The 16,964-nt window shown below is 37.4% G+C and overlaps 1 protein-coding gene across 3 annotated transcripts in view; it reads right to left on the bottom strand.

Annotated features, from left to right (window-relative positions):
- The window catches only part of gabbr1a (gamma-aminobutyric acid (GABA) B receptor, 1a), a 212,514-nt gene that overhangs the window by 79,316 nt on the left and 116,234 nt on the right, over positions 1-16,964 (bottom strand). For all 3 annotated transcript variants that reach the window (XR_005992204.1, XM_041793190.1, XM_041793189.1), the window contains exons 10-13: positions 16,292-16,393; positions 15,950-16,015; positions 15,560-15,751; positions 1,495-1,740 (exon numbers count right to left, since the gene is read on the bottom strand). Coding sequence is in view for 2 of the 3 variants with exons in the window: in XM_041793190.1 (XP_041649124.1) it covers positions 1,495-1,740; positions 15,560-15,751; positions 15,950-16,015; positions 16,292-16,393 (606 nt within the window). In the remaining variant the exon portion in view is untranslated. The remainder of the gene's footprint in view (positions 1-1,494; positions 1,741-15,559; positions 15,752-15,949; positions 16,016-16,291; positions 16,394-16,964) is intronic.

Here is a 16,964-nt window from a genome sequence, read left to right as displayed (position 1 = left end):
AAAGTAAGAAGTAGATGAATAACTAGTTACAGTACAGAGAATCAACTGATCTAAAGTTATATATTCACAGAACTTCAGCATGAATTTAGTTTCACATCCATCATGGATAGACCAGGCTGATGTGAGCCTTCAGGCTATACTTTGTGTTCTTAAATCAGGTCCAGATAAACGTCAGGAAACTTGATTTGTGGCCAGATATCAATATCCACAGACTAGGAAACAGTTTGGATCTCTGTCCAGTCAAAATATCCCTGATTTAAGCAGACATTAGTTCGTGTTTACTCCGTTTTTGCCTTCCGTGTTTTGCAGCCCGGAGCCAAGCTGCTGTGTCACACGCTGATGTGACGTCAGTACAACCCCCTATTGTTGTGCTTGTAGCTCCACTTTTTGAAATGGATAGGTAAGATTTGTACTCCTGTTGAAGGGTACCGAAAAGTGGGTTGGTACCGATTGTTTTTTGGGACCCTTTCCAACTTTTGCTCTTTGGAAACGCAAAAAAATGCGTACCGTTCTGCACCAAACTGAGCCGGACCGCTTATTAGAGTACTAACTTTCCACTACTCCCATTCATTCCTAATGACTTTCCCCCACTTCCTGGCTTCCAGCTTACATCAGGGATCACATACATCAGCGGAAGTCTTTTTTTTTTTGTTAATCCTTATTCCTTAAACTTAAAGCTGTTTTTTAAGGACTGACGTTTGCTTCCTTGGTCATCCTTAAACTTCATAGTGTTTCCAAGGAATTGAGACTTTCAGGTCTGACCTACATTTATATCTGTATCTGCTAAAAGGAACTTGCAAATATCAGCATATTGGGTATCGACAAAATCCAATATCAAGCATCCCTAAACTTCATAATTCTACATTAACTTCACCATTTGGTTTGATTTTTTTGAGACTTTTTCAGATGCAGATCTTTTCGACATGGCCTTGCTTTTCATCTACTACTACACAGGGAAAAAAACATCTTTTTTCAGAGTCTGGAAACCCTATAACTGCCCAACAAGGCTATAGTCATGCTTACAATGTGTAGTCTGACCTTTGGTTAACTGTATTTAAGCTGTATGAAACAGCATCTTGTCAGTGTGAACACAGAGCTGGGAACAACAAACCCAGAGAGAGTGTGACTTCATTCATCTGTGAGAAGTCAATACTCCACAATCATTTGCATAGGGCATATTTTGATTTTTTCCATATTAATATTCAGAATGTTGCATATCAAGCCTTTAACCTATATTAATATTTCATATTTTAGGGCTTTGCACAGGAATTAAAGAGAGTATATTTGCATTTTTAATCACCACAAAAGGCAATGACTGGAGTTGTCAGGATCAAAAGCTGAGGAGTCAAGACCTTTCCAAAGCGCTGCATATTCATATATGTTAAATAATAGTGGGTGATAAGTGGTGCAGAAAATGGATGGATGGATATCAAAATCAGAGCATACAGTTTTTCTTATCATCTGTACTTCTTTTTTTCCCTCCTCTGCTCTTACCGAGACGCCTTCAAAGGAGCTGGTGTTGAGGGCCCTGTAGATCTCAGAGGTAATGTCATGGTTGTTATAGTTGAAGTCCTCCAGTCTGCGACCCTTGGCCTTCAGTGGTGCCACCGTCTTATTGAGGGCAAGAGCGAGGGCCCAGACTGCATCATAGGCCAGAGGAGCTTCTTGAAACCCACCGGTCTCCTCAGGGTTCATCCCTCCAAGACGAGACATCAAAGCGGCGATAAACTCCTGAGATGTCTGATGGAGACAGAATACAGAGCATATCAAAGAAAGTCCCTTTAAAGAAATGCAATGAACAGGAACAGGAAATATTAGAATCATTTACATATATCTGTTATTGGACATAAATATGGCTATTGCTGAGTGGCAAAGAGGAGGAGACTGTAAAAGGGAAGCAGTGCTGGATCATCTAAAGGATTTATAGGATAAGTCTAACATGAACACGGTTTTCAGCTCAAGTTCAAACTTTAAGGATATTTTATACGAGAGATTTCCTAAAGCTTAAAGTTGGGATTGAAACTGCATTTTCAAAGCTTTAAAGGAGATGTGAAAGTGGGACACAAATGAAAATGAAAAATATGGATCAACTCCAGTCTGTTCACTATCACAAACACTGTTTTTTAAAATATTCAAATCTTAGAAGGAAAAAAAGATTGCTGCACGTCAGATTAACATCATTTCTTAGACACAGAAAAGGGTTAACTTTTCCCTCAAGGTCACATCAGATTAGCACTAAAGCTAACATGAGGGGGTATCTGGAACTACAGGAGCCTTGGGCTGACTGGAGGGCATTTGGCATTCAGAAATCTAACCATTAAGAAAAATGCTGCAGTGACATTTATGGAGGGAAAGTAAAGACATTTTCTTAATTATTCTTGTTTGCCTTTTTGCTGGAAGCAAGGTGAAAAGATTGAACCCACCACTGCGTCTGTACTTGTAACGTGAAGATAAAGTCAGCAGTAGGATTAGCTTAGCTTAGCATATAATTTATAGAAAGCTAACCTACATTTGTCCTAACTTGCATATACACGGTTCAAGCCCTAACCCTAAAGCTCTGGTACACATTCTATGTTTAGAAAGCTTCTATATTTTCAGGTTTTGTTGACATGATCAGAAAGGTGATATCTGTGCTTTATATTTATCACAGAAGTAGCTGTGGGCGATGGTGGTAGTAAAGTCCATTATACTAAAAGTGTTCCTAATAATTCGCCTCCTGCAGGTTTGTTTGTCAAGAGGGCAAAAACACATTAGGAACACACAGCTCCCTGTTACATTTTTCCTGGAATGTTGCATGAAAAATACAGCATGAAAAATCTGCGCCACTATGACACATCCTGCAACCAGAGTACAACCATAGACAATATAATGATAAAACACGCAATCTCTATGAAGTAAAAATCATGTTTCCATTCACTGCTGTTCATCTCAGCTCTTTTGGTGATACTGTGAATCTGTTGAACTACACCCAGCATTTACATTTAAAGCATTGCTCAGCATTTATCTGGCATTTAAGCAGCAACAGCCACTGGCGACATAATGCGGCCCCTGAGTAAAATTCAAATACTGAAAAATTGCAAACTTCAAGAAGACAAAATCTGCTATGAAAACATGAAAACAGAAATATTTCTCCTACAATCTTTCACTACTGGTACATAGTTAATTGTTTTATTTCATTTTTTGATTTGATTAAAATAATTTGAAACTTGTCAATCATTTATTTTGTGTTTTTTTTTTATTTATATCCTGTTATTTTTTCATTTCTAAAATACATATTTTTTTTCATGACTTATTTAAAAAAATGATAATCATGAATTATTTTGTTCTTACTTTCTTTCATTTTTACTCTTTATTTCATTTTTTTCATTTCTATTTTTCATTTAAATTTTGTTTATTTTTCTTTACAATTTTAAATGTATTTTTTTGATTTGTTTTATGATTTAGTTTTTTCTTTTCTCTTTGTCTTTTTAGTAGATCTAATTGGCTCAAAGTGTTTCTTTTAAACTTCTTTATATGCATCACAAAATGCACTTGTATCAAAATAAAATAAAATAAGTATCATATTCACTGTATTGAAAAAGTAGCTTGAAATTGACTTAAATTTGTGTTTATCTCATTACATGAACATTTTATTTGTACTAGTGTTATAAAACATAAATGATAATGAAAGGAACATATTCTTCTTTTCATCTAATTATTCGTAATCACAGGGGTTAAACTGAGAATCTCTAATAATGGGTAACAATTTAGCCCCTTGTCATTAACTATAAATCTAATGCAGCCCTCTTGAAACCAGAGTTGCCTATCCCTGATTTAAAGCATATTTATTTGAATTATAATGCTGTATAGCAGACTCTATTGCTTTGTTTGCACTTCCAAGTTGTTCTTCCCACTCTATCTTTCCCCCCTGAGACAACCCCCAACCCCCAACTATAAAAGGGATAGTCTCCCACTGTGAGGTGCATGTTTCCGGACCCAAAAGTGGGTCACGACTAGGAATGAGTACCAAAATCCTGTATCAACACATCCTCTGTCCCATCATCAGATCTCTCTGTCCTGTAGCTGGTTGTGAATCTAACGTGCATAATAACATGTTCATTAGTTTAAGGAGTTGTGTGATTAATCAATCAACTAATTTTCTAATATACTACCCAGTTGGTACCATTTAGAAAGTATCGATTTACATTAGTATCACAAAAAAATTAATAAAAGAGGAAACCCACCCCTGTTTCCAGTGGTCATGAATATATGCCAGGACATAATTCAGCAAAAGTACATCAGCCCCTAAGAGGACCTACAGCAGGGGTGTCAAACTCAATCTCAGCTTGGGCTGGATTCTGGATTCAGGTCTAACCTCAGGGCCTAACAGGCTTTCACCTTTTTAACCATAAACTGTCAACCTCATTCCACCAGTAATAAAATATGAAAAAAAAACAAAAAACTTTGCACCGATGATAAATGATTTTGAGGTTCAAGTCTCATAACCTGAAAAAAATTAAATTTATTCATTCAAAAAGGTCAAAACATAAAATTTAAATTAAGAAATTATGCTTTTAAAGGCAAATCTATTAGAAAGAAAGTCAAAATCATAAGTTTAAAAGGTCAAAATATAAAATAAAATTGTAATCATGACATTTAAAGTCAAAATATGATTCAAAATTTTACATTGTGAGTCTAGAAGGTCAAACTATGGGATTTTGAAGTCAAAGTCAGGAGTTGAAAATATGAGATAAAATACAAAATAGTTAAAAATGTCAAAACATTACTTAAAATTTTAAATTATGAATCTAAAAGCTCAAAATATTATATAAGAAGTCAAAATTATGAGTTGAAATGCTCAAAATACAAAATAACAAGCCAAAATCCCAAGTTTGAGTCCTTATTGTAAGATGCAAAATTGAAAATAAAACATTAAAATGCAAATCAATTTATTCTCCAACATTCCTGACTTTTTATCTAAATATTTTTACTCCTTACTTTTTCAGATTTTGTGACTTAACAAGGATATCTTACATCATCAAGGATACGTTTAAATTTTTTATACCTGATGAAAATTGCATACTGATGGGCCAGTTATAACAGAAATATCATATGATCTTGCGGGCCAGATTTAAATGTTCCACGGGCCAGATTTGGCCCCCGGGCCTTGAGTTTGACACCCCTATTCAAGAAAGTATTAAAATTTTTGTCATCTCCCTCTTTAAATATGTTTTTTTATTCCTGTCTCTGTTCAGTCATGTTTTGTTCCATTTAGGGTCCAAACTGCAACATTGTTTTTATAAAATAAATGTGAGTGGCTGACCATTTTTTCTTTTTAAATCTTGGTTGAGGTCTCCCAGACAGAGGTGATGGTGGGTCCTGATGCCAGGCCAGTTAAGAACCACTGGTATAAGGTGCTGTGTCAGGAGGAATTCACCTGTAATCTTCTTTACATGTTCAGTCAATGTAAAAACAGCCAAATTCAGAGTGAAAATATTCCTCAAACTGTAGGTTGCAGATTTAAAAAGGCTTTTAGCTGAACGTTTTAATCATTTGAAAGTGCCATCCTAAAATTAAAAGTAAGAACTCACTGCAGAATTTCTCTTATGCCCCTTATTTCAACAGTTGACCAAAAATAATATAAAATAAAACATCTAGAGTTGAGAGCGGCTGGTAGTCATGTTTAATATCAATACACTGAGCAACACTAGCTGTCTGCCCATGCATCCAGCCTTCTGAGAAGCTAAGTTTGTAGCCTGCAGGCTTTAAATGAAGTTTAGAGGCATGGAAGGGATAAAAATGATCTAATCTATTTTTTTAAACGGAAAAAAGGCATCTTTAATAAGAAGATGAACCTGTAAATACTCTGCACTGACCTAAGAAGGCAGCCAAAATCATTTTTCACAGGTTTGTTCTATCCTGCAGACTTCTTTGATTTTATACATGACCCGTTTTGCAACTGTCGGAAAGTAGCCAAGAGTAAGAAGAGGAGCAGCTTCTCAGATGGTGTCTGTTACAGATACTTTTATGATTATATATCTTTTAGATGACATTTAGAATAAGTATTATAAAACCAGATGGTAATCTGGATAGTTACTTTTTGGGAGTCTAATGTGCAATACTCTGTGTATTATCGCTAATGTTCAATACAGTTTTAATGCTTTAAGACAATGATGGATGGATGGATGGATGGATGGATGGATGGATAGATAGATAGAGAGAGAGAGAGAGAGAGAGAGAGAGAGAGAGAGAGAGAGAGAGAGAGAGAGAGAGCATTGAAATTTTAATCTAGTCTAAAAGAGCGAGCCAGACACGCTCCATATCAAAGCCCTGACCTCCAGACAGACTGATGAGAGTTTCCCCCTCAGACAGCTGGTACAGACACTCTTTTCACCTGCAGAGTCCTCAGACACAAAACCAATCAGCTTAAACCAAATTATTCAACAACAAAAAGAAAACTATTAAACTCATTTGCAAGAATCGACCAAAAACAAAGTAGACTGAAATGCTGTTTGTCCCTTGATAGGAAATCTGCAGTTGCAGACTACTAAAGCACTGTGACTGATGCACAGCTGAGGAAATGTTTAACTATTTACAGACTCAGTGAGCACAACCAGCATCGAGAGAGGATGCCAAAGCTGAATCCCTAGAGAGGAAACACTGTGCACCCACCGCAGCCAACAGGAGGTGGAAACAGAGCTGCACTCTCTAACCTTCTGTCCTCAGGGTTTTAACACACTTAAAAAAATCAAATTTAAGACTTTTAAGACCTTTTTAACACCTGAACTAAATTAATCTCACTGTCTGCACAGTGAGATTGTTTGTTTATGAAATGTCAAATGGTACAGGGCAACAAAAGTTTTTGGTCATAAACCATGTAATTTTTTTAAGATATATTTTTGGGCTTTTGATGTCTTTATTCAGAGTGGAGGACAGTGGGGAGAGTTAGAAACAGGGATGAGTGGGGGGAGAGACATGTGGGAAAGGAGCCACAGGCCTGACTTGAACCGGGGTTGTCTACATACATGAACCCCATAAACACCCACATTTGGTGATTTTTGGCACACTTAATTCCTCTTTTCTATCAATACGGTGATATTTATAACACTGTTTTAAGTGTGTTAAGCCGATTCTAAACATTTTAGCTATTAAAAAGAAGAATATTGCTTTTTGTTGGGGGTGGGCTTGAGGATCTTTAAGGGGGAAACCTGGTAGCCTAGATGTTAGAGAATTAGACTAGTGTTTACAACAGTACAGAGTGTATTTAGCCACAGGGAGCCAGATAAATTCAGAGAGGGGTCTAGGATCCTACCCTAGGAAATAGGGAACATCCAACACTGAATTCTGGAGAATATTTATGCAGCAATTTGTAGAGCAAGATGTTTAAAATCATATAAGGTTGGCTAGAAAACGAAGACTGGAGAAGAAACTGTTTTTTAGTCAGTGTCTTGTAAAATTTAAAGGGGACATATTATGCAACAACCACTTTTTCAGGCTTTTCAAACAAAAATATGTGCCCCTTGCAATCCCCTCAAGAATCAGACCCCCCCCCCCACACACACACACACCTTTCAGAAAATGTGTGCTAAAACAAGCCATTCTCAGATTTTCCCCTCATGATGTCATGTGGGGAGTTAGCTCCGCCCCCCGCTTCGGTTGGCACCTCCCTGCTTGGAGAAAAGTTCTGCCCTCATCCATTTCCTTAGAGGGGGGTCAATAGGGGCGGAGTCAGACAGCTCAGTAACATTTAAAGCTACAGACACAGAAACAGCTCATTCTGAGCAGGGCTGAAACAGAGGGGCTTTTAGACGTGCAAAAATCCTAAAATGGAGTGTTTTTTCTGCAACAGACTTCCCAGGCATGTTTTGGAGACCTATGAGACTAATATAAACTTGTCTTGAAGGAGTAAAATATGACTTTCTAAGGCCTTAAATTTCCAATGTGCAATTTAGGACTGTTCAAGGATCTGCAGAAACCCTGTGTCCTGTATACAACGACATCAGCGACAGGCTCTATCCACTCTATTATCTTTTTCCTTAATCTCTCTTATTTTTTATTTTTTTATTATCTGTTTATCCACTTCAGTCTACATCTGGTGTTCACAGTTTGGAGGATGTTTATTCTGTCTTTATTCTGTCCTGTTGTCTAGTCTACTTTAGTTTAAAAAAGAAGGGCACATTGTATTTGATTGACTGTACATTGCTTGTGTACAACTGTATAATGCTCAAATAAAACATTTAACAGCAGTTTGTATGTCTTTTGTAACATGCTCAGAATAAAATATCTCAACACAACCAGACTCAAGAAAAACTCTGCTTGTTTTACATAGTTTTACCCCTAGTATTTTGCACTTTTTGCCCACATTATTATTTTTTTGTTTGTTTCTTATTTTACCCGCACCTCTATTTCTATTTCTACATTGCTACACTGTCTAAAAAGGGAAATGGTTCCCAAATTTCCCCTGGGGCTAAAAAAAGTATGCCTGCTCCTGATTCTGGTTCTGATAATCAAGAGATCCAATCCTTAAAGCTTCTGGATTCTGACATATGGCTACAGAGGGAGAAAAATAGATCCTGTGGCATCTCTCTGCACTTAAAAGAAAACCTTCCAAGTTATTCATCTGACATTTTTCTTCTCTCACAAGTGTGGTTTTAAGCAAGGGTAGGTGACTTTGGGTAAATATGCAAGAGTAAGCTAGACTTAGAAAGCATCACAAATGTTGAATATACTCAACAAACAGTCAAATACATGAGCATGCACTGCCATGCTTATGATGCACGTCTTTGTCATCACTAAGAATATCCTTTTAATCTCTGCAGTTTTTGCATGCTAGCTTTTACTTGTTGAGAGCTTTGCTCATACCTTTTTCTTTATCTTTTTACTTGTTTTGTATCAATCCAACAATTTTAATTTTTCATGTGTATATTTAAGCCAGGGCAAGACAAATGATCCTGATCAGCAAAGACATACTAGCGTGCTCTGCCTTGATTATGATGCACATCTTTGTCATCACTGACCACATCTAACTATCTTTCTCTGCAGGTTTTGTTTGCTAGTTTATATTCTAGATTCAGAGTCATGGGTAAACCATCTAATCAAGGTCAGCAGGGTCATTACAGGCCTGTTAACAGCAATCAAACCCTGTTTTGTTCTTTGTTTCTCATTTGTTTTGATTGCTGTCAACATACAAACAGAATTTCACAAACAATTTAAAAAACGGCTGGTAAAATAAATTGCTTTTCCTCGCTTTTAGCAGTTTAAAACTGTTTGTAATTATAAACCTACAAATATCACCTCCTTGCTGAAAGCAGGATACATGTGTGACAAGGGATTATTGCTTACAATCATTAAAGGGTCCCTGTGGATTCTCTGAGACCAATTAGGTCTACACCTCCAGATTTAGTTAAATCAAATTCATCTCATTGAAATTCCACCTTGGCGTTTGGCATTTAAATCTGCCACCACCTTCTGAAATCTAGCTGACAAGGTGCTATTGCAGACCCTGCAGTATCGTCGCACGAGCTTCATCTGAGCGCTCTATCTGGAAGAAATACGCCAATTTCAAACTTGGAAATTGAATTTGAATAGATTGACTATGTGCTGGAGTTCTGGCTGTAATTCTTATCGCCCGTCGAGCAGCACATCAACAGCTAAATCAGCAGGTAGTGGCAGGTGCTGTATGAATATAAACAACAGCTGCTGATGAAGTGCGAATGAGAGGGGGGGGGGGGGATGGGGGAAAGGTTGGGACGAGGAAAAATTAAGGAGAAGGGAAAGAAGAGGCTGTAAACAAGAGGAATGAGAAGATGATAGGATGGACGAACAGCAGAGTCAGAAAAGGTTGAACAAAGGGAGAGGAGGAGAGAGGAGGAGAGAGGAGGAGGATGTTTAACGGGATTAGAAGAGGTGAAGAGAGGAGTGATAGGGAGACATGTACCTGAGAAGCTAAACGAAGATGAGGAAAGAAAAAACATAGATGCTTAGTATGACAGAATAACAGGCATTATTCTACCATCAATCAGTGCTTTAGCTGACATAATATTGATTTAGGTCATATTCAGTTCACTGAAACCATGAAATTGTTGTTCTCAGTCTCTGAGTCTTTCCTTGAATAAAACTCTATTTTATAGAAATCAACCAATTTTTCATAAATGACAGATGATGTCACAGTTAGGGAGGAAGAGCTGAGTGGTTAGAAAGAGCGGTGTTGACCATAATGCATGGAAACCCATAAAGATGGGTCACAGTATGCTGTTTTTCTGACTGACAGGCAATCAGAGGAGAGACTAATCAATGAACATCAATGTGATATAAACCTAAAAAATATAAGATTACTTGTAGTAAACAAATAACTTACAGTATATAGGTACGTATTATACATATTATATGCAGTGCCAATTGAACTGTGGTTAATCACAGTTAACTCATGATTTAACAAGGGGGGCAATTACTTTTTTTACACAAGGCCAGATAGGTTTGGATTTAAAATAAAATCATCATTTAGGAACTGCATTTGTATCAACTTGGGTTGTCTTTGTGAGATACTACAATTGATTTGATGATCCGAAACATTTAAGTGTGATAAATATGCAAAACAATCAGGAATCAGAAAGGAGGCAGATATTTTTTCACATCACTGAATTGCTGTTGTTGGGCCAAAACCTAGTTTTTCCATTTTCACCTTTTTTGTGTTCATAAATCAGTGCTGTTGATCAACCTTTACGTCTGTCAGTGGGTTTTTACAAATTTTAAACCCCAAAAAGTGTCAAGCAGATGCTGACTTTCACCATTCAGTGTTAAAATTAATTTGTAAAAAACTGCTTTTTTTCATTCCCTTGAAAGTGATAATATTGGATTGGAGGTTTTTGCCTGGTGCCAGCAAATTATGACAGTTAAATGAAAAGAATTCAGAATGACCAGGCAGGAGCAGCATGTCTAGACTGTCCTGGAAAACACAACAACACTGCCATCATTATGGCCTCTTGTTTGAAAACTCTTTGATTTCCTTGTGAAGTACAACAATGTACAAAGACAAGAAGACAAAAGAACAACATTATTTAGCAGGGATTTAGCAGGGATGTATGTTTCTGATAACTGTACCACATTACATGAAAAACACTGCATCTAGGAAAAGAGACATCACAGAGCAAACGTAGAGCGCTTCAGCATTTTAACAGCCTTCTGCTGGTCATTTTGAGCAGAGGCGATTATAAAACAAGAAAACTGGAGCTTTCTACAAGAGTATTTACCACATCAGTTGCCGAGAACCTGGGAATTAAACAAACATTAAAGGTAATTGAGCTGCAATTCTGCATTTTCACTGATTAGGTCATACAAGCCATTTATGAACAAGCCATTACCACTATTGAGCATGACTTGTCCAAGGCTGTAGCACTAACCACTGATGGACAGATTTCCACTTTACTGTCTCAGATGTGTCTTTTAGGATCAAGCTTGCCAGTTCCCATTGGAGAAAAATAATGAAAATGTACTAAACTCTGGCTTCAAAGCTGAGAAACAAACTAAACCAAATTTTTTGTGTATCGTTACAACCTTAATCAGCCAACTACACAGCCAGTGACACTATGCTCTTGTTGTTTTACAGTTCCAGGGTGAAAAATAAACATAAAACCTTACACACACTCAGAATATTACGTGTACATCTCACAGATCTGCCAGCAACATATTTGGCCATGGACAGGCTTATTCTGGCTCCATAGCTAAACACAGTCTATACCCATCTCACAACACCAGAAACAGAAGCTACAACATTACACGACTAAAATCAGGCATTATTGATGCCTTTTTTAACAACTGGAACAGAAAAACTAAGTCCTTGGCAACCCTTAATGGTTAGTTTGTTTGTTCAATAATCAAAAATTGCTGGGAAACTCCAGCATAGTGTCCAATTTCAATTTAAAAAAATGGGGTTTAAGACAGTGAGCAGGAGTTTGCCTGTTATATTTGATGAAATTATAACTTTTCTACCAACTGTCTTATAAAATATATGCTGTGTTTTAAAAAATTTGACGCATTTTGTTAAAATTGATCTTTGAAATAACAGATTGTCCCATTTAATAATGTGTTCTATCAAAAAAGCTTCAGAAGTTTTGACAATCTTTCCGACGTGCAGTTACAAACCCTCTGTAGGTTATTTATTTTCAATCTGTGAGACTCAGTTACACACGAAGTGTCACATTTACACTCTATCACCTTTTATATTTTCACCTTATGTGGGCACGCAGACTTTAAATACAGGTGATAATTGGTGTAAACCATGTTTCCTTTTTCAGCTTTTTAATTTAAATCAGAAAATTGAGTTTATTAAGTTAGTTTGACAGCTGTAAAGACTAAACTTCATAATCTATTCAATAATGTTTGTTCCCAATGTAATTATGTATGGATTGTCCTTTAGACTTTTCTATATGTCATATTTGTGCAGTCTAGGGAGGAAACAGTGCCTGTTTTTAATGATTACCATGATAAAATTTCTTCACAGTTATCTTACCATTTACGTTTTAAGTATCATTACTAAGTTAGATAGCAGGTACATAATTATCACAGTTAATAATATCCAGACAGCTCGCTATGCGGGTTTGTTTACTGAGGTGAATGATAATAAGCACACGAGAAGGCAAACTCCAAGCGTGCGAGCAGTATACACTCCCTGTCTGCTCCTCATCTGCTCAGAAAGACCATGATACCCACTCCCAAACTTTGTAGTAAGTCCTGTTACTGATCAAAACATTAAATCCATGTTTACATTAGCTGAAGGATGTTAATTTCCTCACTTTATGAGCTGAAAGAAGGTTACATTATGATGCATTCAAGGTCAGCTCAGAAAAATAGGCAAATGTAAAAAATATAATGTCATGGTGTGTTCAAATGTAACATCAGGAGAATGAAAATTCATTTTTTTTGATGACTAGAAATGTGAAGACAGGATATTTGCTTATTTTCAGCAATATAAAATAAATATAAAAGATGAGATGATAACTTTTTATTTATCTTATCTTCTTATCTTTATTAAAGCTCTATTCAGCTTGGCCTGCAGCTTGTTTCTTCTATTTTGGATAGAACAAACAAGAACGAGGCAGAAATTATAAGGTTATTCTTTATCCTGCTCCTTTTCATTCAAAGTGGGAGATTTTATGTTGGACATTGATTGTTTTGGATAATTGAATGAAATAAACATAAATAAATGAATGAATGAATAAATAAATAGTTAAACTATATTTTTGAAGTGAGAAATATTTTACAATATGACAAAGCTGCAGTAACTTTTGAAAATCTGTGGCAAGGTGGGTCTCATCTGACCAGAACAAAGCAGAGAGTCAACCTCATAGCAAGGCAGAGCATACTGATGATGAAAATGCTCTATGCATCTTTTAGGAACACCTAAATTAACATGTGGGAACTCTAACTCAGTAGATAACTTCCCTCATGGTGCAATGTGTCTCATATCAAAAACAACAACAATCCACCGCAAACATAAGCAAAAGAACCCCAGCAGGGATCACTGTACAACAGGCAACATCCAAACACAACGAAATGAAGCTTAGCGTAAGCTCAGTCAGAGAGATCATATTCTCCATGCTGGTTTAGTAGTTCATGACTGCACTGTTTCATGCACTCCCTCATTCATGCTCTCTGCCATATCACAATCAGCTGTTCACATCACCTGGTAACACCTATCCAAAAGCACTGCTCCACTCCATCACTGTTAGCCTATCATATCACTGCTGCCCTTTTAAATGTGGCTTTCTCCTCCACCAGTTCATTCACGGCTTGGTTCCGAGTGACCCTCCACATTCCCAGCACCGCCAAGTCTACAAGTCCATCACGTTCAGATGGACTAAGATGACTTCTTCAGCCATCACCACCAGTGTCTGGACTCCCTGGTTAAAATACATATAAAACATATCTAAACAATTTGCCCAAGGCACCTCCCCCAGTAGGCAGAGCTTGGATTGACTGAGTCTTTACAGAGCTGAACTAACACTGGTGGATCAACACTGTCAGAAAACAGTGAAGACCATTTCACTCAGAATGGCGTTGGAATTACACTTGGGGAATTAAAATCAACTCAGACATGTTTAACCCTGAGATATCAACACTCAAGTTTTTGCATCATATTGTTTTCAAGTAAAAGTAGAGTTACACTGGTTAAAAATTGCCTAAGCTGGATTAAAACAACTGATTTCAAATCAACTCAACCTACTCAATTACAGTAATTTAAGTTAATATATTTAGTTACTTTACACCTCTGCTTGTATATCTGTTTCATATATTTGTAACTTTTCTACTTTTCTGTCCTTTCAAACTGATTAAAAATAACTGATACTGTGAGGTTTAAAAAATGTGGTATCAGAATACTATCAACTTTGTTAAGAAAGTTGATTTGATATGGTTTTCATGTTTTCTGTGAATATGTTAATAATTGTGTTTTACCAAACAAAAAATGAAAAATCCTATGTGCTGGGGATTTATGTGTGCTGTTTTTTTATCTAAAATTTGGGGAAATGATTTAAAATGATGACTCATTAAAATACTTTGACAACACACATAACCATGATATTTTAGGCCACTATAACTGTGATATGAAATTTTAATATTTTGGCACCCCTACAAAGTCTGGCATTACTTTTGACACCAGGAAATAAAAATATACATCTTCTTTCCTCTGCATATATCGGTATAAATCAGTATATTCATTTATTGTTCCTGATAAACAGAATTTTTCTGAAATTATATTTCTATTATTTCTACTACATCCTTCTCACTTATGTTAGGCAAAGTATTGCATTTGACACTCTTGTATTAGACTTTCCTGTTTATAATGTGTAAGTTTATCGTTATTATTATTCCTTTATCTTTAACTTATTATTGTACTTATAATTATGTTTATCTTGTATACATCGGACTCAGTGGAGCCTGTTGTCTCTCAATAGGTCAAGGTTTCTGCTCCTGCAGTCACATGTCAATATGTCCTTGTGCAAGACACTTAACCCCAAATTGCTCCCACAGCTGTGCCAGTGGCATGTGAATGTATGGACTCTTATGTATGGGATCAGTGAATATTGATGGCCGCTCTACATAGCAACCTTCACCATCGGTATGTGAAAGTGGAGTAAATGGGTGTTAAAGGCTGTGTGACCTGTGGTATGAAAGCGTTTTGAGTTGTCAGACGACTAGAAAAGCTCATCCACATACCATTGATCCCATTTAAATGGAGTCTACCCACATTTTTTAAAAAAGTTTTTAACCACATTTGGAGTCGCAATAAACATCTTGACTCTTGAAGAGGGGGGACTCCATTTCCCATATGCAGATCTACTCAATTTGATGTCATTATATGCTCATTACTTACTGTGGAAATGCTTCGAGTATTTTGCATAGTGAGGTGTTAATCAGAAGATGGCTCACTCAATTCTTGGTTTTGGGATGTCTTATTTATCAATTAGAAGGCCACATAAGCAGATTAAGCTGTGTATGTTCAGTTATTTGTCAGTAATTCCTATCAAAGACAGATTAATGCTGTAATTATTGGGTGTGTAAACAGTGCTTTGTGAGTTCCCACCAAGTTTGAGACGCCCCGGACTGTCTCAGGATTCAGCATCACAATCTCTGTGGTGACATGTCCCTCCACGGCCTCCGTCATGTTCTCCACTGTGCAGTTGATCGCCGGATCTTTGATCTTGAACCAGTTGTCTGCGTACCAGCCAATCAGGAACCACACGTACTTCTTCCCATAGAGCTTCTCCTTGAACACCTGCAGCAAGGCAGCAGGGAGAAGATGATAAATAACCATGAGGAGAATTATTCCCAGAGATATGTTGAGCATGTTGTATCACTGCCAAACAAGGAAATTCATTCAGACATTCAAAGAGCTCATTACAGAGCTCCATTCCTGCTAATAGCCAGTCAGGTTCAGCCTATTGGGAGCAATGGAGCAGGAAAAGGTACTAACCTCACAAAACACTTTCCTGGCTTCAGTCTCATAAAAGAGCCCCACAATGATTCTTGCATCTTGGCGCTGCATTAAAACATGAAAGCAAAAACAACTTAGTTACATCGGAATGACAAAAGTTCTCCGTGGCACAGCTTGATGTGGCAGCACAGCGAGCCAAAGTTCCTGCTGCTTCACAGGACGGCACGTACTGCTGTTCAGGAGCTGCTAATTAGCATGGCGCATTAATTTCCTGTATCAAGTCGGCTCTATGCTAATGGAACTGTGTGCAGCTGTGAGCCCGAGAAAGCAGGAGAGGAAGAGAGCAGACCAGCAGCTGAGGTGAATTTTTAATCAAAGCACCTTGAGGTTCTTGACAGCGACAGCCGGGTCGGTGAGGAAACTCTGACGAACGCTGATCTCGATGCCCGCCTCCTTCACCCTCTGCTCCAGATCGTCCAGAGTCTGTGAGATGAAAGGGAGCGACGGACAGGGAGAGGGAAGGGAGGGGGGTTGGAGAAGTGGTTGAACAGAGAGGGACAGAGAGAGGTGTTAGGTTGAGATTGTAGAGACAGACAACAAAAAAAGCAGCAGAGACAGGAGAAAAAAAAGTAATACAAAAATCTGAAGTGTATATGAGAAACATCAAGAGGCAGACAGACAGCCTGATGTATGACAAGCACACAAGGCAGCATGGCAGAGAATGGATTTTTAGACAAAGAGCACGAGAAGAGAGAAGAGGCGAAGAATGCGAGGAGGGAGAGGAAAGAATGTGAGAGCAGGATCATTAACTTCCATTACAGGAACCAACCCAAGTGTCATGGTTATCGACCCCCGCGCCCGAGAGAGACATATTGCTTGATCAATATTTCTCACAACCAATACTCCAACAAATTACTTCAAAAAACCTCCATCAATTGCAAGGAGAGATCGCTTGAAGGTGCAGTCTGAGAACACAACAGTCGTCATAAACAAACACAGAGAGGCAGCAAAGGCGATCAGGCGAACAACAATTTACCGAAAATGATAGGGAAGA

This window comes from Cheilinus undulatus, linkage group 8 (genome assembly GCF_018320785.1).
Source record: "Cheilinus undulatus linkage group 8, ASM1832078v1, whole genome shotgun sequence".
NCBI lineage: Eukaryota > Metazoa > Chordata > Actinopteri > Labriformes > Labridae > Cheilinus > Cheilinus undulatus.
This window is presented reverse-complemented; position numbering and strand designations above follow the sequence as displayed.